A 27,525-nucleotide genomic window follows, 5' to 3' on the forward strand; every position below is an offset into this window, starting at 1 on the left:
TTACTAAACTACATATAGAATCACTGCTGAAAGCCATGAGTTCTATGGGATAATTATATTTAATTTAATAGTTTACTTTATGCTTTATCTGCCATCTTCATTGCAGATATTTAAATAAAATTCCTCCTGGCCATGAAGTCAACAGAAAACCATTTCATGCCTGACAATAGTCTGCAGCATCCAAAATCGAAAACTTGGATTGGATTATTTCTTCCACAAATGCTGATCCAAAGATTACAACAAAAATTTTCATTTATGAGTACAGCCATAAGAACTTAGACTTGCCACTCTACAGTCATAGAATATAGAATACTTTTCTCTCAGATCTACTCCCTAAAAAGAAAAGTTACAAAAGCAGCTTTTAAAGATTTGCTTAATGTATTTGATTTTATTTTGCTTAGTTTGTTGTTAAACCTTTACTGCAGCTTGTGTGTAAACAACTGGTCTCACATTTGTTATATCTTTCAGATTTTTTTTATTAATCAAGCCAGCTACAACCATAGGATGTGAACCTGCACTCACTCTATCAAGACAGACTTAATTTCCGCCGGATCGTTTTGGCCTATTTAAAAAAAGCAAGTAACAAAGTTTCTGAAGACGACTCATAGTTCCACATGCAGTAACTTCATACATAAAAACCTAAAAGGGAGTCCTCCAGAGACTTATGTGAATGATTACCACCTGTTTGGCCTTTGAATAGCCCAATAACTTGAGCCTGATGAAAGCAAGTCTTCCCTTAGCCGTCTGTTCAGTGACTCATCATTCTCACTGGTAACGGGCTCACTTTTAACAGGGAAGATGCCGATGCAGAGGTGCCAGATTAAGTTTCCAACTCGAATATTCAAATTGGGTTTTTTTTGTCGTCAGTTTGTTGGTTTGGGCTTCTAATGAAAAGCAGTAACTGTCAAACCTTTGATACAGATTATTTGTTGTATTGATAGCTTCTACTGACAAAATCTGCTTAGAGAAAAATGCCTTATACAGCCCAAACTGTATAAAATATAAAATACCATATTTACCACATTGCACACTATTGACGAGTTAGACAAAATAAACAGAGCCTCTCTCAGGTTCAATAATCCGAACCCAGAATTTATCTGAGCAACTTCAAAGTAGGACAGAGCAAAAACAGATCGATATGCAAGTTCCTTTAAAACACTTACATATGTGTATTTTTAATATCTATTATAAAATATAATGCTTATATATGATACATATATGTGTATTGAGTGCACATATAAAAATGTTTATGTATTTTTACACCACCACCCCCCGGTTCCCCTATATTAAATTATTAAACCTGTTAAACTTTAGAGAGAAAAAGCATAATAATGGCAATCAGGCAGCTAACTCCAAGCAGTTTTATGTATGCACTTGTGATTAAAAGAATAATCTGAATTTCCTTTTCCTACTCTGCAGCAAGTAGTATTTTTAACAGTGCTGCTCAGCCCGTTGATACAAGCCCTGTATCAGAATTTCAAGACCTGTGCAAAAACTTTAGGTGAGCAAAAGAACTGCAACGCAATAACTATAATTAGACTGTAACAGTGGAAGAGTACAAAGAAACATTTATTTCTGTTAGCATAAAAGGTCAGCAAATGCAATCCTCTACTGGTTAGACTGCCTATGAGCTATAGAAAATAATACGAATCTCAAGATTCCAACTGAGAAACTGTTTACCAATAAACAACAAAAAGGGAACTTTGACAGGCTCTGCTTTAATAGCCTTGAAGCTCATATATCTTTTAAAAGCTGAAAAACTTCCCATACCGATTTATATTTTTAATTGACAGCCTCGAAAACGTTAATACCCAAATCCTTCCCGCTTCTGCATTAAAGCCGACTGGCAGTATCACAGCACTGGTCATACAGACTAAAACTAGAGCATTACAGTTTGTCGTTTTAGCACTTCCTTCGGGATGCCCCGACGATCAGCCACTTTTCCAGCCATTCATCGCTAAACCTCGCTGCCGGATTGCGCTCCGAAACTTGGCGCTTTTCCCCCACCTTTTAATAACGCTTTCCCAAATGTTTCTTCGCCGAGGGTGCCCTGCGTGGGACCGGCCCTGCGGCTCTCGGCCCCGTCCCGCAGCGAAAGGTGGGGCTGCCCCGCTTACCTGCACCCCGCTGAGGATCGCCTCGCTCTTCTCCCTCACGTCGGGGAAAGGGCAGCGCTTGGAGAGCATGAGCAGGCGGGCCAGCACCTCGCTCAGCCCGTCGCGGGCGGCGGGAACCAGGAGCCCGTCGGCGGCACGGGCAGGCGGCACCGCCGCCACGGGAGCGATGGTCTCGCTGCGGCGCAGAACGGCTTGCCCGATGGTATCCAAGGCGGCGGCGCGGGTGGCAGCGTCGCGGCTGCACAGCCCGTCCCAGCGCACCTCGCCTTCCCGCTCCTCCATGGGGCCGTCCGCCTGCTTCCCCACCGCCGCCTCAGGAGCCCCGGCGCGGCTGCCCCATGGCGGGCTCCCGGCAGCCGCCAACCCGCCCACAAAGACGACAAACGCGGCGGCGGGCGGAGAGACCGCTGCCTGCGCCGCATGGGGGGCAGGGCGGGCGGGAACTCCCTCACCCCCGGCGGGCGCCCCCGCCAACCGCCGCCCACCGACGCCGGGGCTGCCGAGCGAGCAACGCTGCTGGGGCTTCGCCTCTCCCGGCGGGGATCGGGGCAGCCACCACCCCACGGCGCCAGCGGCTCCTCCTCCCCACCCCAGGCATGGAGGGAAGGGGACGGCCCCCGCCCTGCCTCTCCGCCACGGCGCGGAGCGGCCCCCTCAGCCCTCCCCGCCGGGGCCGGGCCGGGCCGCGCCGCCACAGACCCTCGACGATCCCCTCAGCCGGGCGGGGGGGGGGGGGGGGGGAGGAGGCAGGGGGAGGAATGGGCAGGAACTAGACCCGCCCAAAACGGGGAGCCCGCATGACGGGCGCGCCCACGAGCCAATCGCTTCTTAGAACTCGGCGCCAGCAGCCCAATCGTGACGGGGAGCGGCGGCGCCCGGAGGGGGTGTTAGGAAGTGTAGCCTGGCCGAAGGGCGGCGCTGCGCGCGCGGGGGAGAACTACGTATCCCGGCAGGCAGCGCGCGGCACGGCCGGGCCGGGCCATGGTGCGCCCGCGCGCAGGGGCCGCCTCTGGCACCGGCACCGGCACTGCCCGCGGGCCCCCGCCCCGCCCCGCCCCGCCGCGGGATGCTGCCGGGGAAGGGTAAGCGAGAGCGCTGCTGCCGTTTCTGCGCTGGGTTTTGCCGGGACGTTGGTTTCTTTGTGTCACGCCCCAACAGGTTGTGTCAAAAGCAGGTGGCGGGCAGAGCCGGGAACGCAGCCATTCCGGTGGGGGTTTACTTCAGAAATGTGGATTGCCGCGAAATGAAGCACGCGTGTGTTTTGAGCAGCTGCAAAGGCTTGTCAGATACACGCTTCAACAGAAGCCTTTGATGTAGCCTAAGTAAACACAGCAGCAGAAAGGAAAAAACAGTCGATGCAAGTGAAATGCAGCCCTCGACGCTTGAAATTAAGGCCGGGGGGGGAACCCCTAGAACATGCAAATTGGGCAACATTTTCACAGTCTTTTTATCCAAATTAATCCGTTTGTTTTTTTTTTAAATCTAAATTCTGCTGGAGCCTATAAGCCTGGAGAAGGGAAGGCTCAGGGGGGATTCTTACCCGTGTATATAAAAACCTGAAGAGAGCGTGCGAAGGGGACGCAGCCAGGCTCTGCAGTGGTGCCCAGAGGCAGTGGGCACAGACCAAAACGCAGACGGTTCACTCCAAACATCAGGAAACAGTTCTTCACTTGTAAGGGTGACCAAGCCCTGGCACAGCTGGCCGGGGGGCTTACGAAGTCTCCATCCTCAAGGATACTCAAAAGCCACATGGTCATGGTCCTGGGCAGCTGTCTGTAGGTGGCCCTGCTTGAGCTGGGGGGTTGGACCAGGTGACTATCAGAGGTCCCTTCCAACCTCAAACGTTCTGTGATTAAGTGTGATCTGCTGCCAAATGGGCTGGTCATGCTGTTTCTCTTGCTTTTTCTGCAGGGGAAAAAAAGGCACCTTCTTGGGAAAGTTAATTTTCAGCCAAGTCAGCTCCTTGATCCAATTCACCCCTTGGCAGAGAAGAGGAGAGGGAAACAAGGGCAGAACCACCCATTTGCAGCTGTCACATTAAAGCAATCATAAAACTACAATTCCGAGTATGCTGAAAGGCAAAAGAACGCTTGCAAGTAACTCAGAGACAGGACAGAGAGGGTCCTGCATAATTAGGGTCTGCGTATAGGGTCTTGCATAATTATTTTATGTTTCTTATGTTCACATTTCCCACTCTAAAATTCAGACCTCAAAACTGAAATTAAATGCAGAACAAGCTACTTGCATACCACAGAACGACACAAACCGCTTCTGAGCCCAGAAACAGAGTTTGGGCTGGCTCACCAACAACAGCCATCAACAGTTTTTATTTCTTAAAGAATCTGGTTTCATCATCTGACATTCCTTTTGTTTTCTGGCACTGTTTATCTAAGGCTTGCACAATAAGTGTCATTCTGTCATTACCTGTACCTTTTAAGGAAGACCAATCTCTCTCTGGTTTTTTTTTTGGGTTGATTTTTTTTTTTTTTCCATAAAATCCATTCTACAAGGAGTCTGCATAGCCATTGTTCGGCAGCATGGACAGGCCTGGACTGCTTCGTGCAGCTGCTTCCTCTAGGCCTTTGGCACCCTCATGAACAATATATCTACTGATACCATCACTACCTGTAATAAATGTGAGTCTTGACTTCCCTAAGCACTCAAGGCCTCCACCCATCATAACTGATGGGTTCAAAGAAAGTAATTCTGCCAGTGCCTTTTATGTTGGTTTGTTGTTGTTGTTTTTTACATTAGCTACCACTTCAGCTTCCCATCCCATTCTGTCATCACTCATTATGATCTCCCAGTTTTCCTGTGAGTAGGCATGTCACATATGCTTGCTTTATTTCTATCTAAATTTTGATCTTCAGAAGTTGGATAGATCTCATTGTTCCTATGATAGGCTTGTGCTTGCTGGGTGTCTCTGGCAGTGGCTACATACATCTGAGATCAATGAAGTGAACCAGAGTCAGGACTGAAGTGTTGGTATTAGACTTTGGTACAGCTATATTCCCACACCGAATGCTAAGATTGATTGAAAGTCACAGCACTGCCTTTTATCTTTTAGAAGTTGTTTTTTCCACTGGCTGCAAATGAACCCTGGCTACAGGAAACAGATTGTGAAACTGGCTCCAAGGCCTAAACTTTAGATTTCAGCCCTGTGTTTAATAGATTTTAATGTAGTACTTTGGTAATGGAGATGAAGGTGGCTTTATTTTTTCCAAACCAAATCTCTGCAGTTTTCCGATACCAGGTCAAGCTTCTGTATGTACTGCAAGACATTGTGGAAATCAAGGTCAAAGGCTACCAGTGGAATTAATCAGAGCCTGAAGTTAGGGAAATGTGTTTGTTTGATTTGCGTGTCCACTGACTGAAGTTAATATGCTTGTTTTTGATCCCTAAAGAATGGATAAGAGAAAGGCAGAATTATGAAGGAAACAATCTGGCAACTCATCCAGAATTACAGCATTTGAGTTTTTAAAATGATAAGCTGAAGAAAAACAAATTTGTGGCTTTTTTAAACCTCAGTATTTCCTTCCTTGATGATTTATCAACTTCCTTCTTTTTTTAACTAGATAAGGACTTCTATAGCCATATGCAAATTATATCCAACAGCAGAATTACTTCTTGAAAATACAATACATCGTCATTGTATTCATGTCCTTTCTAAGATATAAGATCTAAATTATATTATATTTACTTTTTAAAGTGTTTTCCAGTTTCTGTATATCACAACAGAGCACTTTACTGCAGAATACACTTAGTTACTGGAGAACTAGTAATAACACAGTAAAACTTGTGCAATTTGGGACGAACTGCTTTTTAAATCAATTCTTTCAACTGCTTCTATTTACATCTGGATTTGTTGAAGCTTATTTCATTCCAACTAGTAAATACCTAGGATGGGATCACTCTCTTCTAGAAGTTCAGAGGCTACTCCTCTATGGTCTTTGAACCCAGGCACAAGGCTGGTGTTACAGCGAGACTCATGTATCGTCCCAACAGACTGGTCTCAATGACTGAGCAAGCTGCAGTGTAAGGTGTGGGAGAAAATGTGCTGGTTTATTTCTGAGCATGTTTGTACATCTACCATGTGTTCTGGCCTACTGTGGGTTGCATGTGTACATTTGCACCAAACTCTGCCACCCTGCCTTCTTAGAGGTCACAAATGCAGGAGGGATGGGTAAATTAGCCATGGAGGTGCTTCTTCGGAGACCAAGTGTTTCTCACAGAAAGACTATGGAATAGTTTTACGCTGAAGGGTGCGTTGCTTTGAGAAGAGCTGGGCTGTGATGTACCAGAACCACAGGCCACTTAAAGTCCTGCTGCACTTTGCCAGCTCTCTGACTATACTCTATTTAACTGTGTAAATGTAGCCTGAAAGACTAAAGGCTAGACCCTGGAAAGAAACTACGGTTAAACTGAAAATTCAGATCCAAAAAACTCCACTGAGCAGCCACTTGAACTCTGTTAGTCTGTTTCTGGATAGAAATGTCCTGAATTGCCCCAAGCTGGGCATCTTGGCACCTCTCTCCCCGTTGTCCTCACTTGCAGTCTAGGAGGTAGGCAGCACAGCTCCAGGACAGGTCGAGCTGAGGAGAACCTTTCTGAGCTCAACAAGTCATGTTCTTCTGTTATAGCCACAGCTGGCTTCAGTGCCCAGTTGCATTTGGTAGAGTGCTCACCTTCAGTGCAGTGACCCACTGATGACAGAATTGACTTTTACCTCAGGTCAACATCTTGTAACTCCCAGAAGAGTGTCCCAGGTGTTCAGAGGGACTACCAAGTGGAAGGGAAACATTCATCACCTCATCTGTTGAAGTTGTATCCCTATTGGAAAGGATGGCAAATCGGTGACAGTGGTGTGAGCGAGAAGGAGGGAGACACAAGGAGCTGTAGGTGCTTACTCCTGTTTTCTGGTAGCTATTCCCAAGCTAGTGCTATTTTTCATCCAGGAACTATTTATCACAAAAACACATAAATAAAACCCAAGATTCTTTTTTGATGATTAAACTAGATGAGACAGACACGTCCTTGGATTACTCTGTCTTTTGCCTCAGCTGCCTTCTCCCTGTCCTAGACTCTTACACAGCTTTCTGAACAGGGTTCTAACTTCAAACGAAAAGGTGGTGACTCCCTGTTTCCTTCCTGCTCTTCCTCCTCCCAGTCTAGCATGGTGGTCAGGGATGCGGCATGAATGCTCCCCAGGAACTCCCACTTCCTGGCCAATGCTCTAACCACTGGGTAACAGCATAGAGAAGATGGACACTATTTCCTCCAGCTACACTAAAAGAAAATGAACATTGCTTACTGGGAATTTTTTATCTGCTGACAGACCAATAGGCCTTTTAAACACCTTTGGCAGGCTGTCTGTTAACACAGACCTTGGTGTTTTCCAGTAATAATACAAAGAAAAATGCTGTGACCAGCAGCCACATGAAATGAAGTCACAGACCAGAGAAGCTACAGGGACTCTATTCATTGTTTTAAAGAACAGATTTTGGCACTCACTGCCAGAAGAGCACTCCAGATTCTGAGTCCCAAGAGGACAAAGGTGCCAAGCACCAGGGTGGGACTTCACACACATCTATGTTTATAGTTCCCATGCACACAGCTTTTGTTAGCTCCTCACTGAGCGTGCTGCTTGTTTTGGCTGTATACCTGCACTTCTTTTACAAGCCGGGAATCTAAGCCTGTCATTACCAAACTTGGTATTCAGCCCTGAGGCTGGAAGGCCCACATATCTTGGAACATCAGTCCCTTACTGTCCCATCCCTCTGTGATTTATTAGGGTCACACAGAATAGCAAGAATTTAAGTCAAGTCCCTAGAGATCCACTAAATTACCTTTCAGTCAGAAAATGTGCATCTAGTTTATAGGGGAGAAATGTCTCTTAAATAGTTTATAATCAATTGAAGTTTAATATATGCAATATTGTGCAGGATTTCATAGCATCTTACTCGGATTTTTTTCTGCATCTCTGAAGTCATGCAAGTTTAAATACACAGATTACATGAAACAAGTATTCTGTTGCACGGTTTTGAATGTTGTAAATTTTCCCAGACAACTCAGGGCATAAGTAGTGGTAGACCATTTTTGCATTTCTGAATACTCATTATACCTTATGAATTACAAACTATTTGGCATTAATACTTAGGATATTGTGCCTGTTTGGGATATGCAATATGGATGTGTTAGAGTTACTATGAATATTCTGAGACATGTTAACAGATTATCCTATTTAAAATTATTCTTCAACAAAAAAAGGTCTCTGAGGTAAGATTGAAGGGTTGCTCTGACTTATATCTGCTTGCAATTTTTCTGTATCTTTAAAGACAACTGTTGCTGACAAAAGATGACTTTGGGAATCATTTCTTGCCAGGAGTGAAACTTACCTTTTCCTTGTTAGTTGTTTGGGTTTTTTCTCGCTCTTGTTCTTAGGTTGCCTGATGTACAAATGCAGAATGGAGTTCTTGCTCCTTGCCAGGTGCCTAGTTATCAGCAGCACAGGAATGGCGGGGGGGGGGGGTGGGGTGGGGGGGGAAGCAGGAGTGGTAGTAGGTAAAAAGAGACAAATAATTATCCTCTTTGTGTTTCTCTGCTCATCCATGTCATGCTTTTCCAGTTATCTGGCTAAATATCTCCTCCTACACCATCTCCATGCTAGGTTAAAGAATGTTGGATGAAGAGACTGCCACTTTCCCTGAGAAAGTATTGGTAAAAACAGAAGTTTACTTTGAAAATAAATTCCAAGGCAATGGTGGGGACACAATCTGTGTGTTTCATCTGCCTAGAGGGCAAGTTGCAACGTTCAGAACCATCTTTCGATGATCCCATTAAATATTTGAGACATAAAAGGTGAAAATTATCATGTGGTAGAAGTGTTTACTGTGAATGAGTCAGTACCTGCAATAACTATCCCCTACCTCATTGTATTTCTTCACAATGATTGTCATTTCAACCCACTCTTATATTTGCCCCATTTACCCTAATATGTCTTTTCTGTTTTGCATTTGCCCTTCTAATCCCTGATTATTCTGCCTGTGTACAGATACACAGTCTTCTATACTGGAGACAGTTGCCCTTGAAAACCTTCACTTTCCACAACAGCAAAGTCATCTTCTTTTAATCAAGGGTCAATAGCCAGAGCCAGTAATTTCCTCCTGCCTTCCAATCTGTTGAGACACATGCACTGTGCTTTGCACTTTAGAAAGCTGTGAGAGCAGCTTCCAATCTAATGAGCAAAAGCAGATTTTTGAGGGTGAAGAGAAGTAGTGAAGCTAAGCAAACTACATATGGAAGACAGTGTGACGGCATCAGCAGCAGAAAATAAGTGGGTAGAGAAAAAGTAACTTTAAAATTCTTCATGTAGAGTACTGAGGAGAGCACCTTCAGTTTCCACATCAGTATACTAAGAGCAAACAGCATCTGTTGGAACTAAGGATGAAGGGAAGAAACTTGGCAGTTGTTGCTGTGGGGGGGGGGAAATAGCTCTTTTTACTTTGTACAAAACCCTAACTGTTTATGCTAGAAGAGGGAGAAGAAGAAGCATACCAAAGGGAGAAGAGCAAGGAACAAAGCTATAGGATGATGTAAATACAATGAAAAGAGAGGAGATGAGGGAGAAAAAGCAACTATAATATGGGGATGGATGAAAGGAGATGACAAGAGGAACAGAACCATGAGGGAAGCGAGGAGGTATATGAGTGACCACTTACAGTATTGGGGTTTTTGTTGCTTTTTACAAGAAGGTTATCTTTAATTACTTTGGACTGATTAAAGACTTAGAAAGGTAAAAATGCTATATTCCAGGCCAGATGCTTTCTTGCTAACATAGCAATTGTTAGTAGGTAGGGATTTGCAGTCTTACTTCTTTGAATGCTAAGTTCAGTTATCATCTGCTCATACATGTTAAAGCAGTTTGCACCAATTTGATTTCCTCACAAAGTATTGAATATGATTTTATCATGCACTTACGAATGAAGGCCCAATTTAATGAGGAATTAGGTCTGCTGTCCTCGTTGAGGAAAACAGCAAAACTCTTAACATTATGACCCAAGTTTGCTTGATATGCTGTTAGGTTAGCACCAATTACTAAAAAAAGTCTTTAAAAAAATATCTGTTTTTTCTCCTCCTGGTTATTTCTTTGCCTTGTTCACAAAGTGGTTGTGTAACTCAGTCCGTTTGCTTTCTTTTTTGTTCTCTATCTTATCTTCAGCAAATAGGAACTAGAGAAATATTAGTACGAATGCTCAGAAGGTCTGACACCATGAAATAAAAAGCTTAGGAGTGGGGGTTTTTTTCATTAAAATACCAGTTTTCATCATACTTCACAGTACATGCAGTGTCATGGGAAAACACAGAATGTAATTTCCTTTTCTTCCAAGACTGAAAAAAAAATTGTTGTATGAAAGTTCTGTGTAAGACTTTAAATTCAGGAATGAATAGGTTTTGCTACAGTAGTATCAACGAAGAAACCAAGTGCTTAACCTTTGTATATTCAGTTCTGAGACTGTCAGTTTGTATCTCGCAGTTTGTACAGCTCCCATGGATTTCTCTGTGTCAGTTTTCAAAAACCTCCCAAGTTCCTTAATTTCTCTAGTCATTTTATTCAAATTTCAGTCATTCAATTCAATTCAATTCAAATTTTAGTCATTTGTTCTAAACTCATGTAAAGTGGGACTCAACAGAACTTAAAACCATATTGAAATGCTATATTGATTCAGTGAGGTTTCACTTCCTATTAGTTTTGCAGCTGTTACCATTTAATTTCTAACCCACTTAGATTAAAGAAGGACGTGAGTACCCGTTACTTAGATATGTCCTGAGCAAGGTCATATGTTTCAGGCTGATTAAAGCAGTTGTGTCAGGATGCTAGAGACTGGGTGTTCCCAAAACAACAATGCAGTTTGCCTACATTATTTATTTCTTCTTGTCAGTAGAAGGGCTGTTCTTTGTCTGTTGGGAGTAAGGCTGAAAGAGCATTGCAGCACAACTAGTACAGCTGACCAAGCTTTTTCCCTGGTTCTTGAAGGAAAGTGAAAGGAGTAAAAATAGACCAATTTGGATTGTGTCACCAAAATGGCCTCTCACATAACCTTTTGCCAGCAAGGTTTGGCTCAAATAGACAAGCCAGCAGCCAGCATTCTGGGAGTTTCTCGATGTAGCCTGTGTTGGGGTGACTCTTTAAAATTTCTCTTATGTCAAATAAACAGTGAATCATTCTTTGATTCATCTGAGACTGTTTTCAATTTCATGAAGAAAAACCACCATAAATTGTGCATGCCCAGTAGGTCAGGTCAGAAGATAGATATCTTTGTATTTCTTTCTGAAAAGTGCTTTGATCTCTTTTTTCTTTTTCCTCTTTGAAGATGTTCTGACAGCACCTCTTTCTTTGCTTCTAAAAGGTTGCCTGTACAGTAATTTGAATGAACCAGGATCTCTGTGAGGTAACAAACATCAGAGAATTTAGTGTAAGCATCCCTTACATTATCACATTATTCCTTTAGCGTATATCTTTCAGGAAGCTGTTAAGCCAGCATTATTCCCTGAATCTGCTATAGTTCACATGTGGAAAAAGCTTTTCCATATGCTGCTTTACAGTATGGGACACAATTGTGCATGTGGCAAAACAGTTTTGGACTTTTAACTTCATAATAAATTTTCTGAAACTTTTTAATGACATGGCTAGCAAAGGAGGGGAAGAATGGAAAAGAAGGGAGGAGGAGGAAGTCGTAACTGGTCTTTCTGTAACATTTAGGATTTCAATGTTGTTCGGTAAATCTGCACTGTTGGCATACTTACTTGTAGCTAGATAGCAGTAACAAAAATGTCGATTGATTTTTACAGCAACCCAATCCAGTGCTCTGGCACTCAATGCAGGCCACATCCAGCAAAAATAAACAGTGTAAATCACGTTAGTGCTTACATGACCATGATGAAATGGGCAATTCTCTGTTTGTCTTAAGGTACCAAACTCCAGCTTGATTGCTGTCCTCTGAGCCATGAAAGTCACAGATACAGGTATGGACCTGATGACAGGATTGCTCCCCAACAGGTTCTGTAAAAGCTTGCTCCCAGCCTGCAAGTGATGGTGAGCCAACAGGCAAAAGTGGTCCTGCTAAAGGGAAAAGCTCTGCTCATGCTTGCACCCCAGGGGTGAACACGCTGGCTGCAGCAAGGTAGGAGACAGGCAGTGTAATTACATTAGTGCAGTGCTGTCACAGAGCTAATTTGCTGTGCCTGGCACCATGCAATGTGCACAGCGTTGCAACCATGTGGCATTGCACTCCGGGAGCCTCTTGGCTCAGGCTTGGAGAGAACATAGGTGGCTTGGCCAGGCTGATGGTTAATGGCAAGCCCATGTGTAGCACTAAGTTGCCTCGTGCATGATGCAGGGTATGTATGAACCGGCTACTTTGTGGGTTTCTGTGTGAAATAACACTGGGTACCTGAGCATCACCACTGTGTCCACCGGCACAGGCTGGGTCAGTTCTTGTTAAAAAACCCAAAGGGCTAGTGCTCACTCCAGATGCAGCCTGCACAATGCAAGTGCTTCACCCCACTCACTGCAGTGGTGCAGACTGCTGGGGCAGGAGTGGGGCATTTCTTCCTTCTTACCCTCCCCTCCTCTCAACTGTAACTGGGGTATTTTGTCAGCCTCTGTTTAATATGCATACTTCTCCCTTGGCTGTTCCCCAAACTCAAATGAGTGCATTAATAACCTCAATGAAAGGCTTGTCTAAACAACAGTGTTTTGGCTGCTTTAACGAGTGTTGTTCAAGTGCTAAATCCCCCAGGCCTCGTGGAGTTACATTAGTACAAATATCACCATTTGGGAAGCAATTTCTGCTTTAAAGCACCTCTCTAGGTCTGTGTACCGGTGTCCATGGTACCATGGAATAAAAGAGTGGATGTGGGCTCTCTAATCCTGTTTAAAAAGCGAACCTGTCTGTGATGGTTTTGTAGAAACTTAAATACTTGTGGGGGGAAAAAGCTGATGATAGGACGGTTGACGTCCAAACATATGTCAAGCTACTTAATTATTTCCTGGTAGGTTTCTTGTCCTAGTGGGCTGAAAGTGGTCAGGATGTTTGGTGATGTCTTGCTGGTCTAGAATGACTCAGTCCTTTCCCTGGCCCTTGTCCATGCCTGAGGTCTGCAGTGTCGTAGACATTACTTCTGTACAGGATAGTTGTTATAAACTGTATTTACCTCTGAAGATACTAAAGGACTTGTCTACACCAGAGCACCTCTACGAGAATAACTATGCTGACAGAGCCTCCAAGTGCTATAGCAACCATTCCCTCAACCTACTTCACACAGCCTCCGCGTCTGAGAAAGCTGTGGCAAAGGAAGGCATCCGTAACCATGTCCACAGCAGGGGTTCTGCAAACACAGGTGTCTCAGTTGTGTGGTATTGTATTCCCTGACACCCCTTGCTGAGCCTGTGCTCTTAGGAGCAGCTTGGGGAGCTTCCCCCTCCAGCTGCAGGGTGTGTATTACCCTCTGCTGTGCTGGCAAATTGTGGGTTTTCATGCTGAAGCCCACACTGCATTAGCTGGATCACCATCACTGGGCTGGTGAGCTGGTCTCTCCTCTTTCACCTTCCCCTGACTTTACTTGCAGAACTAAAGGGCTTTTACTTTCCACTTGTGTCCCCTGCATCCCCCCTGCTTTGTGTTACTGAACTCGACCACAAACTCTCATATATTCTGGACCTTTATTCCCTCCCCCTCTTGTTCATTATTTGCTTCAGATCACCCCACCCTCCTTACAACTGTCCACAGATCTGTCTCCTTGGAAACAGCAGAACTTGTTTATGTGAAAGTAATAAGGAAACTAATCGATGTGTAGCAGCTGCAGGCATACGAGGGAGCCATGTTCCACTGGAGTACATCGGAAAAGTGAATCTCTGCTTATGCTGCCTGCCAAAAGGTTAGATGATGTGAGCAAAACCCACCTTCTTCCTCTGGAGTTTCCAAAGTTGCCTTCCTCTGTTCACAGCAGTAGTGGGAAGCTTTTTGTGTGTGCATATGCCTGTTTTTATGGACCTTTTTTGCTAGTCTTTTTCATCACCAACATGTAGAGGTTGAGAAGCAATGGGAAAATTGGTAAGTCTTGCTTATTTCTTCTGTTGTGGAATACTGCGCTGGTGCATCATGCCATGCCAGGCCCATCTCTTGTCTCGGCCCTGACCCCCCATGCAGCCACAGGACTTTCCCATCCGTATCTTGAGTTTTCTGCTGCTCCCTGCTTTCTGCCCTTCACTGCCACTGCCCCTTGTGCTGTTGGAAATGGTGCATATGACTGGCCAGCTGCTACAGGCAGTCAGGTGTCCCTGCAGGGTGTTTCCCAGTGCTCCAGGATGGAGCTGTGCAAGCGTATAGACAGCTTGTGTGGCCATAAATGTGGCACGGTCACCGGGTGGAACCTCTTGCCAGAGACAGTGGTATGCCTAGCCGCCCATGGCTTCCAACTCAGTGCCAGGACCTTGTGGCCTGGACTCAGGCAGAATGGTGGCAGGGCCCCATGGGGAACTCTCCAGAAAAGCAAGGGTAGCCTGGCAGGTCCCCTTTTGCAGGTCTGGGGGAGCTGTGCCACTGCCAGGGGGGCCGTGTCAGTGCTGGGGGTCTGCCTTGGACTGTGGGATCTGCCCTGGGGGTGTTAGCACACAAAAGCAGCGGTGTCCGGGAGGCCCTGATCGAGCAAGCCCTGGCGAATAAATGCTGGTGTTGACATCTCCATGATGACAACTTGGAGGAGGAAGGAAGTATTTCCACGTACCTTTGGTTTACTGCATCTCTTGAAGAGGAGGTGTGGATGGATGATGATTTTTTTATTTTATACGGCTTCTGAAACGGTGCTGGAAGATCTGTTCCTGGAAACTTTTTCCATTACTGAAAACTTTCTTCCCCGCCCACCTGGTATGAATGGCTTTTCCTGGGGTGTGCTTCATCAGCAGGTTCCAGTCTTGGTTTGGGTTTCTTCCTCCTGATACTAGATAACCTCTTTTGGGTGACTTTCTTGGGAACTAGGGTCTGTGAATAGCCCAGCCCAAGCAGGAAGCCTGTTCCAGTTGCAAGCTTTGTATTTTAAACTCCAGTGATACCATAATCATCATGTGGTTAAACTTTCAAATAAGCTGTTCTTCTATCAGCTGAAGCTGTATATACTTTTAAATTCTTACATGGCATCAAGTGAAATGCTTGGTGATTTAAAACTTGCATGTGTTTTAAAACAGTGTGATGTAAAACTTGCTTTAACTTCCTAGAGGTTGCGTTGGACTAAACCACTTTCTGCAAGCTTCACTGCCCATGTCTTGAGTATCATGGACAAGAAAATGATTATTTGACAAGGTGTAATCTTCAAATGTACTTCTAGTAAAATAAAGAAAGGGTAGAGTGGAAAGGGAGTGGAGAAACAGGAGTTAATACATATACTTAATAATAAGAGGAATGCTAGGGTTATTACATATTAAATAACTTTCTGTTATCTCAACAGTAAATATGGAGAACTATATCTTTATTATGTAATAAAGCCACATGTAAAAAAAATAGGCAGGAGAGCACTAAGGAGGCTGCAAAATGAAAATAGGCTGTAAAATTTGGAATGCTTGCTCTGCAAGGAGCACTGAGAGGCAGACGCTGAAGTCCATAAATTACATAATAGAAAATATTGTCAATCCTTGGCTTTTCAAAGTACACAAATCAGCATAAATTATTAGAAAGCACCAAGAAAAATCTTAGAAAATTTTGGGTGTTCAAAGAGAGCTATGTTTAGTGTTTCAACACTACGTTGTTTTCAAAACAACGCTTTTCAGTTGTTTTGGCATTGCATTAAAATACAGGATTCATCTGGGGGTGTGTGGAGTTTTTTTAATTATTATTTTGGTGCACATAATCTGTTTTGATATAAACAGAGCCAGGGACAGCCCAGTTACTTACTTTGAAAACTGTTAGATAGTCTGTTATAGAGCTAATAGCATTAAATAGCTCTTTTTTTGTAGGCTGTGGATTTTGAATCAAAGAACAGTTTCATAGGAAGCTTTCTTCAGCCACCAGATAAGATGCTTCCTGCAGCCTTTGCTTATACAGAATCAAAGAAGTTGGCAGCTGTTGGTGGTGACAGGCCTTCTATCCCCAATAACCAAGGTAAAGCCAAAATTTCTCCTTAAAGTGGTCTTTTTAATTGTTCCACATGAAATCTCTTGAGCAAACTCCTATTCTGTTTTACTCAGTTCAATGACTTGCTGTGCTTATCAGACTGACATTGAGACAGGATGTATATGTGTCCTGAGGGAGTAGTCTCCCTGAAGTCATACGTCTGGAATGGAAACTGCTGCAACTCTTCTAACATCCTCATAAACTTCGGCTTTGAAAATTGTTTAACTTAAAATCGTCAAACTTCCTCTAAAAGCAAAGGAGAATGCTTCAAACTCAGCAGAAGCAGTTCATGACTTTAAATACAGAGTATAAAAAGATCGTTGGTATGGTACACTGAGTTGGAATTGGCTTTGCATAGTGCTGTTCAACTCCCTCTAGCTTAAAATCACTTCTGAGGTTTTTTGTGTGATAGGATTCCTTGGGAAAGCTTTAGAATAATGCAGACTCTCAGGAGAGAGCAGAATGAAAGTTACTCTGTATGAAATATGGGTCCGGTGTGGTCGTTGTGTGCCTTAATGTGGAGCTCCCAGGGCAACTGCTTGGTGGCTTAGCATATCTGGAAAGCTCAGTGAATCACAAGGATTCCATACTTGGATTTACTACAGTGGACAACTTTGCAATATTGCACAGGCACAACCTATGGGTGTGCATGTGATCATTGCTCTTCACCTGAAGAATCTGTGACTTCATAGTAATCTTTTGTCATACAGTTTGGTCTTCTTTGATTAAAATGTGCAGTTTAATGTTATGCAGCTAAGTATTTAAGTAAGGAAATGTTTGACATGCCATTAGAAAGATGGAAGAAGTGGTCCCACTTTGTTTGTTTGTTTATTTTATTCTAATGGGGCTATGATAAGCTGATGAGAGTTGCTATGGAGCTAGCAATATTTGCTGGGCATTCCTTTACTGAGAGAATTGGTATAGGGAAACTATCAAGGCCTATAAAGTGTCAGAAAATAAGCTTGACTTGTTACAAAACATGTCTTAAACTTCCATGGGTGTGTATACTTTTTGGAGAGCTAGTAGGCTTTTCCTTGTAGCTGAAATTGCAGCTTTTACTTCTGTCATAATTTTGACACATACTGATTTGAGGCTAAAAGCAAAATCTTGCAGACTTGTTTCTATGGTTAAAGAATCATCAAATACAAGAAACTAGACACTGTGTGATCACCTTTTGAAACAATAATGTTTTTAAAATGCACTCTCTACTAAAATGTCCCTTTGTATCTGATTTCCCCCCTGTCCTGAGTCTGGTTTGTTTGTTTTTATTTTCAATCTCTCCACATCAGTTTTGTTAATGAAAACTTGTGACCTCACTCGGATACCTGTGTTACCTGCTTCTGTCTAAGCAGAAGTCTCAGGGTTTCTTATGCTCAATTTGCCACAATATCTTCGTGCTTGCTAACATTTAGAGCGAAAATAATTTTGCTCATAGGACCTGTGCTTTGTACCTTGGTTATGCAGTAAACATGTTCATTTTCTCCCAGATATGTTCGGTATGTATTTGTGTACTGCTGGGGAATATAATTAATTTCGGGAATAGTCCTAGGAAAAAAATTTAGGTAGTATTTTGCTGGTTTAAGTGCTTTGTAAAAATAATAATAATAGGAATATTCATTACTTAAGGTGTAACTGTTGCGTTGTTTGCTAGCTGTGGTGGCAGCCCTGAAAACTCTTCAAGAAAAGATCCGCCATCTAGAGTTGGAGAGGTCACAGGCTGAAGATCATCTGTGCAGCCTCTCCATAGCAGTGGCTCAGTATAAGGCCTTGGAGAATGAATCCTACAAAAAGAACACAGCACATCAAGAACTGATGCAACAGAGGAAAGGTACTTCTCTTGAGTGCTAAGGTGTAGCCACAGCAACTCCAAGAGTTGCATCATCCAGGGAGTGTTTGTTTTGACAAACTGCTAATTAATGCACCCCCTTTCCTTTTTTGCTTCAGAATTGGGGAGGGGCAGGAGCTTGGTAATTGTGGATCAAGTTGAGATCTTTTTTACTTACATTAAGCAAGTATTGCATAACGCATGCAGTTATTTTAAAGAATAAGCAGTTTTCAGGTGGTGTGTTTTAACTCCTATAATAAGCAAGCAGCAGCTTATGTGTGTAACACTACTAGCTTGAGAAAAGTGAGGGGAAGGGAAGAAACCAGATTCTGGATAGATATTTGCTGATGTAAATCAAGAGCAACTGCAGTGCTCATGCCTTTGGAATTCAAATCAGGGACTAGCTCTGGAAAAACATTTTGATTCTCATGTCATATATAAAACATTTTTTTACCACATGACTTGTTCAGACTAAGAAAACTTTTTTTGCATGTTTTGAAGACAGAGAATTCCTCAATGAGGAGACATTGTATAACTAAATGTGTAACTGTCATTGCTATACTGAATGTCTTTGTTTCTCTCTGTAGATTTAAGTGTGCAGTTAAATGCAGCACAATCCCGCTGCTCCCTGCTGGAGAAACAGCTGGATTACATGAGAAAAATGGTTTCCAGTGCGGAACTGGAAAAGAAAATGGTTTTAGAACAACAGGTGAAGCCCCTTAGCATACTGACAAAGTAGTGATACAGTTAAAAAGCATAGAAATGTGTAAAATCTGAGCTTTTTAATGGCCATTATTTTTCCTCATCCTTGCTCAGGGTGGTAGCAAATGGAAGTAATTTACTGTCTGACTAGCTGATGACAACTGTTCAGTGAATTGTATGAAAAAACTCCCTAGGTGGGACTTCTAATGAGCAAACCCATGCTAATACTTGCACATTTGGTAGACAAAAAGGCTGCTGGAAACTTAAGTCTTCTTTGTCTGCCTGGTATTTTTCATCACTTTGCAATTTAAAAAGTATGAAATTTAAACTAGTTAAACACCTTTACTGTAGTGTGTTTGGTTTTTTGCTGTCTGCAATAACTTCAGTCGGCTGCCAACTCCATTCTTGCTTACTTTTTTCCAGACCCAGCTTCAGAAAGGGGAAGATCAGAACTGGTTGGAACTGCGTGCAAAACTTGAAAAGCTTGAAATGCTAGAAAAAGAGTGTCTTAAACTTACTGCTACTCAGAGAACTGCAGAAGTAAGCACACATGGAATGACAGTCTGAAAGTCATTCATTTGAAATTATTTGTATGGCATATTGTTAGTAATACTAAGTTTTGCAAAAGTTTCCTCTGTTGAAGCTAAGATCATAAAGCATACCTGACTGAATGTCACCTTGGCTTCATTTGCATGTCTTTTTTTCAGTCTGGCCTTTAAAAATTCCTTCAGTCCTGTTTTATCCCAGATTACAATTGCAAGCTAATTCAGAGTTCTGATCCATCCTGGCAAACTGAAGTGTGACTAATCATTCTTGCCTTCAAATTCAGAACAAGATCAAACACTTAGAAGAAAAGCTTTGTAAGGAAGAGCAGCAGCGTAAGCTAATGCAAGACAAAACTGCTCAGGTAGACTGAAAAGGTTTTATTTTATCTTATTTTTTGTGACTGAAGAAAGATACTCTCTCTGTCTAAAATACCCTTCTCTTAATTACATTTAAACTCCACATGTTTATTACCTAGGGAAAACTCCTGGAATACTACCTAGACCAGTTATAAATTACAGAAGTAGAAAGCTTACTAGGCATATTGCCTATCTCAATCAAGATTCCACTTTGTTTTGTATTAATGATACAGTTCATCAGCCTCAAAGCTGCTATCAGAGGTCTGGGTAGAAGATGAGTTTCTAGAGAATCTGCAACTAAATCAGATAAATTACAGTAACTAGAAAGTGGTTATATAAGAAATCTTGTACCCCAAATAAGGTTGGTTTTTGTGTTTGTTTTCCTCTTTTTGTTAAGATCTACTGAAATCTAATATATTGGACTATACTTGGAAAAGTCTTTGATCAGTGATACTGTTACACTGTTCATTAAGTGCGAACTTGAATAATTCATTATTCTGCGAAGCCATAATCAGTCTGTTGGGCCACCATCCATCTGAGAGAGGAATGTTTTCCAAAGACAGCAAAATCAAAAAAACCTTTTTGTTAAAGGGGCAGAGTAATGGTGTTCCAAACTTCGCTTTGCTGAGAAGTAGCAGTCATTTTGAAAGAGAGCAGTTGTGCTGGCATCCCCTTGGGGTGGGGTGAGGGGATGCAGAGCTGAAGAATAATACTGAAAGAACCTAACCATAAGTGAAGCTGAGAGCTTAAATTAATTCATCGTTGCTGTCAGGTTTTATACCTCATCCAAGGATGAGGATTTTCATCATTCCAGGAAGCCTGAAATAACATGCAGATTGTAGGCCAGGTATCATCTCCAGAATCCAGCAGAATGACACAGTCGATGGCAGGTTTTTGGGTTTCTTGCTTAAACTGCTTGCTGCTGCAGAGCAGAAAGCCTAGCAGGGAGATAATAGAATATCTATTATATTATTATAAATAATATTATTTATTTAAATAATAATTATTATTCTAAAATAAAATTTCTTTCTTCTGAGAAACATAGTAAGAATGACTTTCCCAAAGCAGGTAGTTGCTCAAGAAAGGACTTGGATGTAGTAAACTGAATCCTGAACTAGTATTAATACCATCTCAGTTCACTGCAGGATGGGTTTAGGTCTATTGGATCTAGGTTGGGAAATAGAGGGTGTGGGGTGGTTCACTTCCCTTTGATGACAGAAAAGCCAGAATAATCTCACTTTTGCGATGGACCTCCAGCATTGTTTAGCCGAAACTGTTACGCATGCCAAAACAAAGTCCTTGTCCTATGTTTAATTGGGAATGGCTATTATCCTGTTTATCATGAGCTTTTATATCAGCTTTGAACTACAGAGCAATCTGATGATTATCCAGTAGGTTTGACCTCAATGTTACACAGACAGGCTCAGTTCTCTCTGCCCCAGATTGTAAGATCCAAATGTTCATGTTCCTTGGATTTTATGATCAGATCCCCAGCATGCGGCAGGATTGGCTTATCTCAGTTGCTGGTTGTCACAGTGGAAAAATACAGCTGCTGCAGCTGAATATGAAAATGAGGACTTCTAAGACAGAGCTGCAAGATCTGCCTGATAACCTGGCATCCTAGTAATCTGTTCCGGTTTTAAGTGTAGCTTACGCTTTCCAAGCAGGGCAGTTGATAGTGCCCTTAACTGGTTCTCATCCATGCATGAAAGAGGGTATTAATTAAATCATGCAATTTCATACTTCTAATATTACATTATATGGTTGGGGGTTTTTTGCTTATTCCCACAGCTTCAAACAGGATTTGAGATAAACAAAATTTTGATGTCGTCAGTAATGTCTCAAAATGAACCTAAAAAAGAAAATGTGAAGAAGAAAAAAACTAAGAAGGTAACATGAAAGTTTTTATTAGCATATTGTTGCTGATAGCATCTGCCTTGCACAGAGGCATTTGGAATTTGTGACAAAGGGTGATCTAAGAGGCACTTGGTTTGTCTGCTGCGCTTTACTCCATTTTCAAAAGTGACAAAAAGTGTTGAATACCTCTTTGGTTTTTGGTAATTAAAACGGTGCTAGAGCTGGTAACACCTCACTGGAAAACTTAACCTTACCAGCATGACAATAACCTCTGTTACAGTCTTACTGTCATATCCCCCTCCATATCCTCTCTTAGCTGTCTTTCAGTTTATATGTCAAAATTAGTTTCCAAAGAAATTTTAGGCACCTTAAGATAGTGTGTTTTGGGGGGATTGTTGAAATCAAGAGAATTCATTTTGCAACACATGTTACAGGTCAATCAAAATTGTGCAACTGTGGTTTTTCAGACTTAAGCAAGCAATGTTCAGTTTCTTTAATGTCAACCTAATTGTCAAGCTATCTGCTAAATGCAGCTGGAATAAAATTTGCTTGTCTTGACTGTTGGAAATCCTACTTCTTCTACATTCAGGAAAGAAACTTTTTTTTAAACCACTGAGGAAACTGAGGTGATGCATTACACTGCTTCTTTATTTGAATTTTACTTATTAAAAAAAAAAAAAAAAGTTTAAGATTGTGCTGTTGGGTCAGCAGATTGGAATTTCTTGTCTTACTTTTTCTGTCTTATGGCAGAGAAATCCTACAATGAAGAAAATCCACTTTTCACAATTACATGTAAAGGCTGGTGAACTACCTTTTGTGGCTGGGAAGGTGAGTGAAACCAGATGTTCTTGCTAAATTGGCATCTACAGTCGCATGAATAAGTCTCTTTATTGTAATTGTTAATCATTTCTGTAAACTATTTAATAATCCTGCTTTAAGTCTGTCAGCTCCAGCCATTCTGTTAGCGCAAACGTACAAAGTGTATTGCATATTATGAAGCATCGGAATCCACATATCTCATCACGAAGACAAGGAGGAACTACACCAGGAATTTTAGGACGCAGTGCACTTTCAAAATCTGTATCCTCTTGTTCCACATCACCTACTGCCACCGGAAGTCTTTCGGACGTTCTGTTGGCCATACAAGATGAGCTGGGCCAAATGAGCTTGTGAGTACTAATCCCTGGTGTTATGAGTAAAAGTGACTTCAGTGAAGCCCTGTGGAACTACAGGTGTGCTATAGTTGAACCGAGCCTGTTTTAAGTGTAGGACTACTTGTTGGCAGAATGGCCTGAGCAGGTCTGACTTGTAGGATTTTTCTCATTCAAAAAATTCTGTCCTGGTGTTTAACTGATCTTGTGAGCAAGCAACATATTTCAGCTGGGTTTTTCTGCTTCCACATCCTCTACTTAACTGGGCTGCTACTGAAGTAACAGCTGCAGCAAATGAAAAATCTTTTAGGCCTATGCTTTTTAGAAATTTTAAACATATTCTGAGGTCTGCAGAGTAGACCAAGAATGTTCTCCTGGGGAAGACTGCAAAGGTGCTGTTAGCACTGAGTAGGCCTGCAGCATGCAGTCAGTCTGGGTGGTAGAATACATTAGTACAGCTGTGGCATAGTCCTGTTACAACATCTAGCCTATTCCTTTGTACTCATTTTTTCTGTGTTCTCTCTCTACATGCATGCCTGATGGGTCTTTGTGCTGAGACAGCCTGGTGTTCATACCCTTTCCTTGTTGACAGCAGAACTTGCCAGTCCTGTAAGGGGGTTGTGAAAGAGGGACAGTCTCCTGCCAGAAAAGGGGCAGGGTGTGGAAGAAGCTAACGCATTAGATGGGAGTGTATGTATCTTTCTAACCATGCAAGTAAATGTGGATTACAACTTGTGTTCTCAGGCATCTTCCCATTAATGCAAGCTTGTAGAACTGTGGGCCAAAGCTACGTAGCTGGTCATAGTAGACATGTTGACATGAGCTGTGGTTTGAACAGAGGAGGATGTGTTGGTTAAACCAGTTAGGATTTTGACACTGATTTGAAATCCTTGATGTGGCAAAACTTAAACGGGCAACCAATGCCTTCTTCAGAAAGCAATGTTTGGCTTACTCATGGCAATTCAAGGACAGGCTTTATTTTTTTTTAATAGCAACAAACAGTTGCTCCAATGAAACTGTCAAGGAGCAGCAGTTACTCAGAAGTCAGAAAAGAAGCCAACCTTTGTAAAGAGATTATTTATATATATATATCTCATATAAATATTATTTATGTATATATATTTTTTAAATATATATAGAACAAGGTCTCTGTTTTTGACTAGTTCAGATATCTAGGTATCAAGTATATCTACACAATTTATTTTGGTTAAGCTGGTTAATTTAATTAACCAGCACACTTCGCTGCAAATCTTTTTGAGTAGAATATTTTAATTTGCATAATCTGTCAGAAAAACTGTAATTTAAAGGTACTAGTCTAAACAATACTTTTCGGTATTACACTAAGCTTTCAAAGTCTGCACTAAACTGGGCAGGAAGTGAAAATACCATACTGCATAGCTGCTGTTCGCTTTACAAATTCTCATTTTGCACACTATTACGCATGTAGTTGTTATGACTGTGGCAAGAGGGAGGAATAAGATGCACATTAGCTACAAATTTGGAGAAGATCAGACCCACCAGAAAAACATACCTTTTCTAGGGTGTTTATATTACAGATTAATGCATATTGTGTGAGAGGGTAAATAATGCTAAATTGCTATACTCTCGACAAAATGGCTAGCAACTCCTTCAATACACTGAAAGTACTGAAAGAAATCCTAGACTAGATCATGAATACTTAGTGTGCCATTCTTGTCTTTAATAGTGAGCAGCAAGGACTTCTGAAACAGATAGAGGAGACTCAAGACTCCAAAGTTCGTGAAGACCTAGAAAAGGACCTGGATTGCCTTGTGAAACAAATGGAGATTAAAGGAGAACAAATATCCAAGCTGAAAAAGCATCAGGCTACTGTAAGAATAAAACGAAAACTCTCTAGCTAGTAACACACTAGTCGAAAAGCTGCCACAACTCTGCCTCCTGTTGTCATTAACTAGAATGTCACTGGATTGCTTAAGCCAGGATGTTCCAGTATAGGTGATTATAATTAGGCGGCTAGTTCGGTGTTATTGCCTCCAATTCCTTCTTTTGATCAAGAAAAAGTGCTTACAGCTGGTAGCTCGAAATGTACGCTAGTAGGGAAGCTTCCTGCCCCGGGGCAGTTCTGCAATACAGAGCTGGGTTGCTCAGTCTGTCACATCTGTTAGCTGTGTTAAGACTGTTGGGATTTCGTTCCTTTGTGTCCTGTCCCTCTGGGGAATGAGAAAATAGAAGCTATAAATCCTGTATAGACTGGATTAAATGTCTTTTGTGTTACTGAAATATTAAAACTTTTTATTAGCCAAATAGTCTGTTGACCACAGCTTCTCCAATATCAGTCAGACAAGCCTTTCAGTTTTGTGTAACCCCAAACCCATACACATTCAGTGTCAGTATGTTTTAGAGCCATAGGTAACAGCTTTTCATACATGCCCATATAAGATCACTCTTCTTATGTGATCTTATAAGATGAACGGCTTAACCCTTTTGTAGCAATTTGGTCTGGAACATATGATAAAAAATGCAATCCATAGTTCTGTCTGATAGTTTGCTGTTCTTCCATCTTACGTTTCAGAATGAACAGACTTACCTAAGAACCTTGCTTATACAGGAAACAAAACAAAACTCCATGTGAGACCTTATGGAAGGGGGAGGTGATAGTTTATTCATGTTCATTCTGTGATAGATTTTACTCACTCAAAGCTTTTATTGTCCATGTAATTGCAAGCACAAAGATGGTTATGTCAAAGTAGAATTGTCAGAGTTACATGTTAGCAATATGGACAAAGGACATTGACTGTTGAGTCCTCACTGCCTCTCTTGGCAACATCAACAATTACGATGTTATTCCTTGCCTCAGAATCTTGCTGACTTCATCCTCCAGGAACCTGAGACAAGGGACAACAAATGCACCTTTGTTCCTTCCTTTTGCATATCTTTATGGCTACAGTCTGCCTTCATTTTGGGATGATGAGAGGAGGAATAACACAATGGGGTGGTGCAACCTTGTTGTCATCCTTGCCTATTATCAGGGTGCAGATCTGCTGGCAAGTCATGTGTGCTCTGGAACAGCCTTATCAGAGCACACGCCTTAGGGTCATGATGTAAATAGCACATTCTTTGTGTTTGTTTGATTACTGTCCATCATGCCCTGGTTATCAATACAGGCCACTCCTGTAACACTTGGCCTATATGTTTTTTTTCCTGGCACACAGTTATTTCTGTGTGCATTTTGTACAGATCAGTCTTAATATTTCTGATGCATATTTCAGCTTTTAGAACCTATCATAATAAAAATGCTGTAGTCATCTCTGTGTTTCACAGTTAATAATATGTTCTAGAATGCAATTAAAGTTAATTATTTTTAGAAATGGACTTAAAGCCTAAACTGGCATATGGAATGCTTCCAGCCTAATTTTATCTTTGGGAGTGACCTTTTCATGCCAAGTGCAAGTCAAGTCCTATTATCTGACATTTAAAAAACTGTTCTGTAGCAGTCAATCCTATTTAATCTGTTTTCCAATTTTGTTATGAGGCTTCAGAGTAACCTGCGTGAATAGAGTAGCTGATAATATACAATATACATCTTATAGGTTTGTTGGGATTTTTTTGTTTGTTAGGGTAGTACAAGCTGAAATGGAGAAAGACCATTGTAAATATAATTTGGTAACAGATAATATTCTGTCTCTCTCAAGTAAACAGTTTTACCTTAGGGTGTGATGGGGTTCAGCGGCCTATTGAGTGTGGGTGAGGTCAGTTTTCTGTAATGCTTTCTGTGTTGACAAGGTCACTTTTCTGTAGTGCTTTCAGTTACAGCAAGACAACTATGTGCAAGATTAGTAGATCTGAACTTCTTTTTTTTTTTTTAATATCTGTTAGATATCTTTAGTTTGGAGTTTGGTAGAAGTCCAGTGAGCTCTACATCTGTAGGTCTTCCGAGTATGTAACATTCTTAATTAGTAATCTTTCTTCCTAGGTGCAGAAATTAAAGAGAAAAACTCAGAAATTGAAGCAAGGGGCAGCTCATATCAGACTAAAGTGTGGTGACCAAAAGGAAGCAAAGGAGATTGCAGTCACTGTAAAGGAAAGTATGTCTAAATCTTGTCCTGGACAGAAAAGCAGAAGCTCTCTTCAGTTGCTAAAAAATGTGCGGAAACTTCAGTCAACACTGAAAAATGATGATATAATGTGGGAACAATAGTTCTAAAGTTTACTGTGTTAGAAGTTTCTGAAGTCTGACAGCTAGTACATTTTTAATTTCACAAAATACTTTTAAAAAATAAAATAGGTATAGCATAGATATAGACGTTCTAAACTGCCCACTCATTAGTAGGTCAGTTTGTTCACCTCAGAATTAACTTTTATGTAGGGTACCTGTAATTCAACTACAATGACTTGTAATAAAGTGTTTTGATGGATTAATGAAATGCTTACTTGTTAACTTGTCAAATAAAATTTTATAGCTTTTTAACATTTAAAATAGTATGCAATCTTTGGTGTTCTGTTCCCCCTGCTGCCAAGAAGATACTTGAAGCTTGCTTTTCCAGAATTACTTGGGCTAGTGCTTCTGTTCAAATAAAAACAGTGCTTTTCCTTTTCTCTAATAAGTGGAGATTCAGATCATTGCAACTGAGGCAAAAGAAGCGGTATTATCTCTTATTTATATACATTTTCATTTTATTATTATTATTATTACTCTGTAAGCTTTAATGAAGAGTATTGGCAATATGCCCCCTTAGTATTAGGGACAGCTAGAGACTGCAAGCACAACCCATGACTTTATTAAACTATGACAACGTGACAGTGTTCTTGATAAGTGCATGGAATGGG

At 41.7% G+C, this 27,525-nt stretch overlaps 2 protein-coding genes across 7 annotated transcripts in view; one reads left to right on the plus strand and one right to left on the minus strand.

Moving 5' to 3' along the window:
• SESN1 (sestrin 1) overlaps positions 1–2,837 on the minus strand; it is an 85,161-nt gene extending 82,324 nt beyond the window's left edge. The window contains exon 1 of one of the 2 annotated variants that reach the window (XM_037391241.1): positions 2,118–2,837. In XM_037391241.1, the coding sequence (XP_037247138.1) occupies positions 2,118–2,399 (282 nt within the window). In that variant the 5' untranslated portion in view covers positions 2,400–2,837. The remainder of the gene's footprint in view (positions 1–2,117) is intronic. The other variant, XM_037391244.1, reaches the window with a different exon arrangement.
• Positions 2,838–3,092: 255 nt separating this feature from the next.
• On the plus strand, positions 3,093–27,175 carry CEP57L1 (centrosomal protein 57 like 1). Of its 5 annotated transcripts, none has more exons than XM_037392504.1 (13): positions 3,100–3,199; positions 12,086–12,140; positions 13,876–14,054; positions 16,126–16,270; positions 17,934–18,110; positions 18,695–18,816; positions 19,233–19,349; positions 19,639–19,716; positions 21,503–21,601; positions 22,319–22,396; positions 22,508–22,737; positions 24,425–24,569; positions 26,672–27,175. In XM_037392504.1, exons 4-13 carry the CDS (start codon positions 16,186–16,188, stop codon positions 26,894–26,896), a joined length of 1,356 nt encoding a protein of 451 aa, XP_037248401.1. In that variant the 5' UTR covers positions 3,100–3,199; positions 12,086–12,140; positions 13,876–14,054; positions 16,126–16,185; the 3' UTR covers positions 26,897–27,175. The 5 variants fall into 5 exon arrangements, with proteins under 5 accessions (XP_037248406.1, XP_037248401.1, XP_037248403.1 ...); XM_037392506.1 differs by having other exon boundaries at positions 13,907–14,054; XM_037392505.1 differs by lacking the exon at positions 13,876–14,054.
• Positions 27,176–27,525: the final 350 nt, after the last annotated feature.

This window comes from Falco rusticolus, chromosome 6 (assembly GCF_015220075.1).
Source record: "Falco rusticolus isolate bFalRus1 chromosome 6, bFalRus1.pri, whole genome shotgun sequence".
NCBI classification, from domain to species: Eukaryota; Metazoa; Chordata; class Aves; order Falconiformes; family Falconidae; genus Falco; species Falco rusticolus.

Excerpts from the sequence above, each read along its gene's own strand:
- CEP57L1 (XM_037392504.1), top strand. The coding sequence starts at position 16,186 with ATGCTTCCTGCAGCCTTTGCTTATACAGAATCAAAGAAGTTGGCAGCT. Across the intron at positions 19,350-19,638 it reads CTACTCAGAGAACTGCAGAA|AACAAGATCAAACACTTAGA; the intron begins GTAAGCACACAT and ends CTTCAAATTCAG. Across the intron at positions 21,602-22,318 it reads AGAAGAAAAAAACTAAGAAG|AGAAATCCTACAATGAAGAA; the intron begins GTAACATGAAAG and ends GTCTTATGGCAG.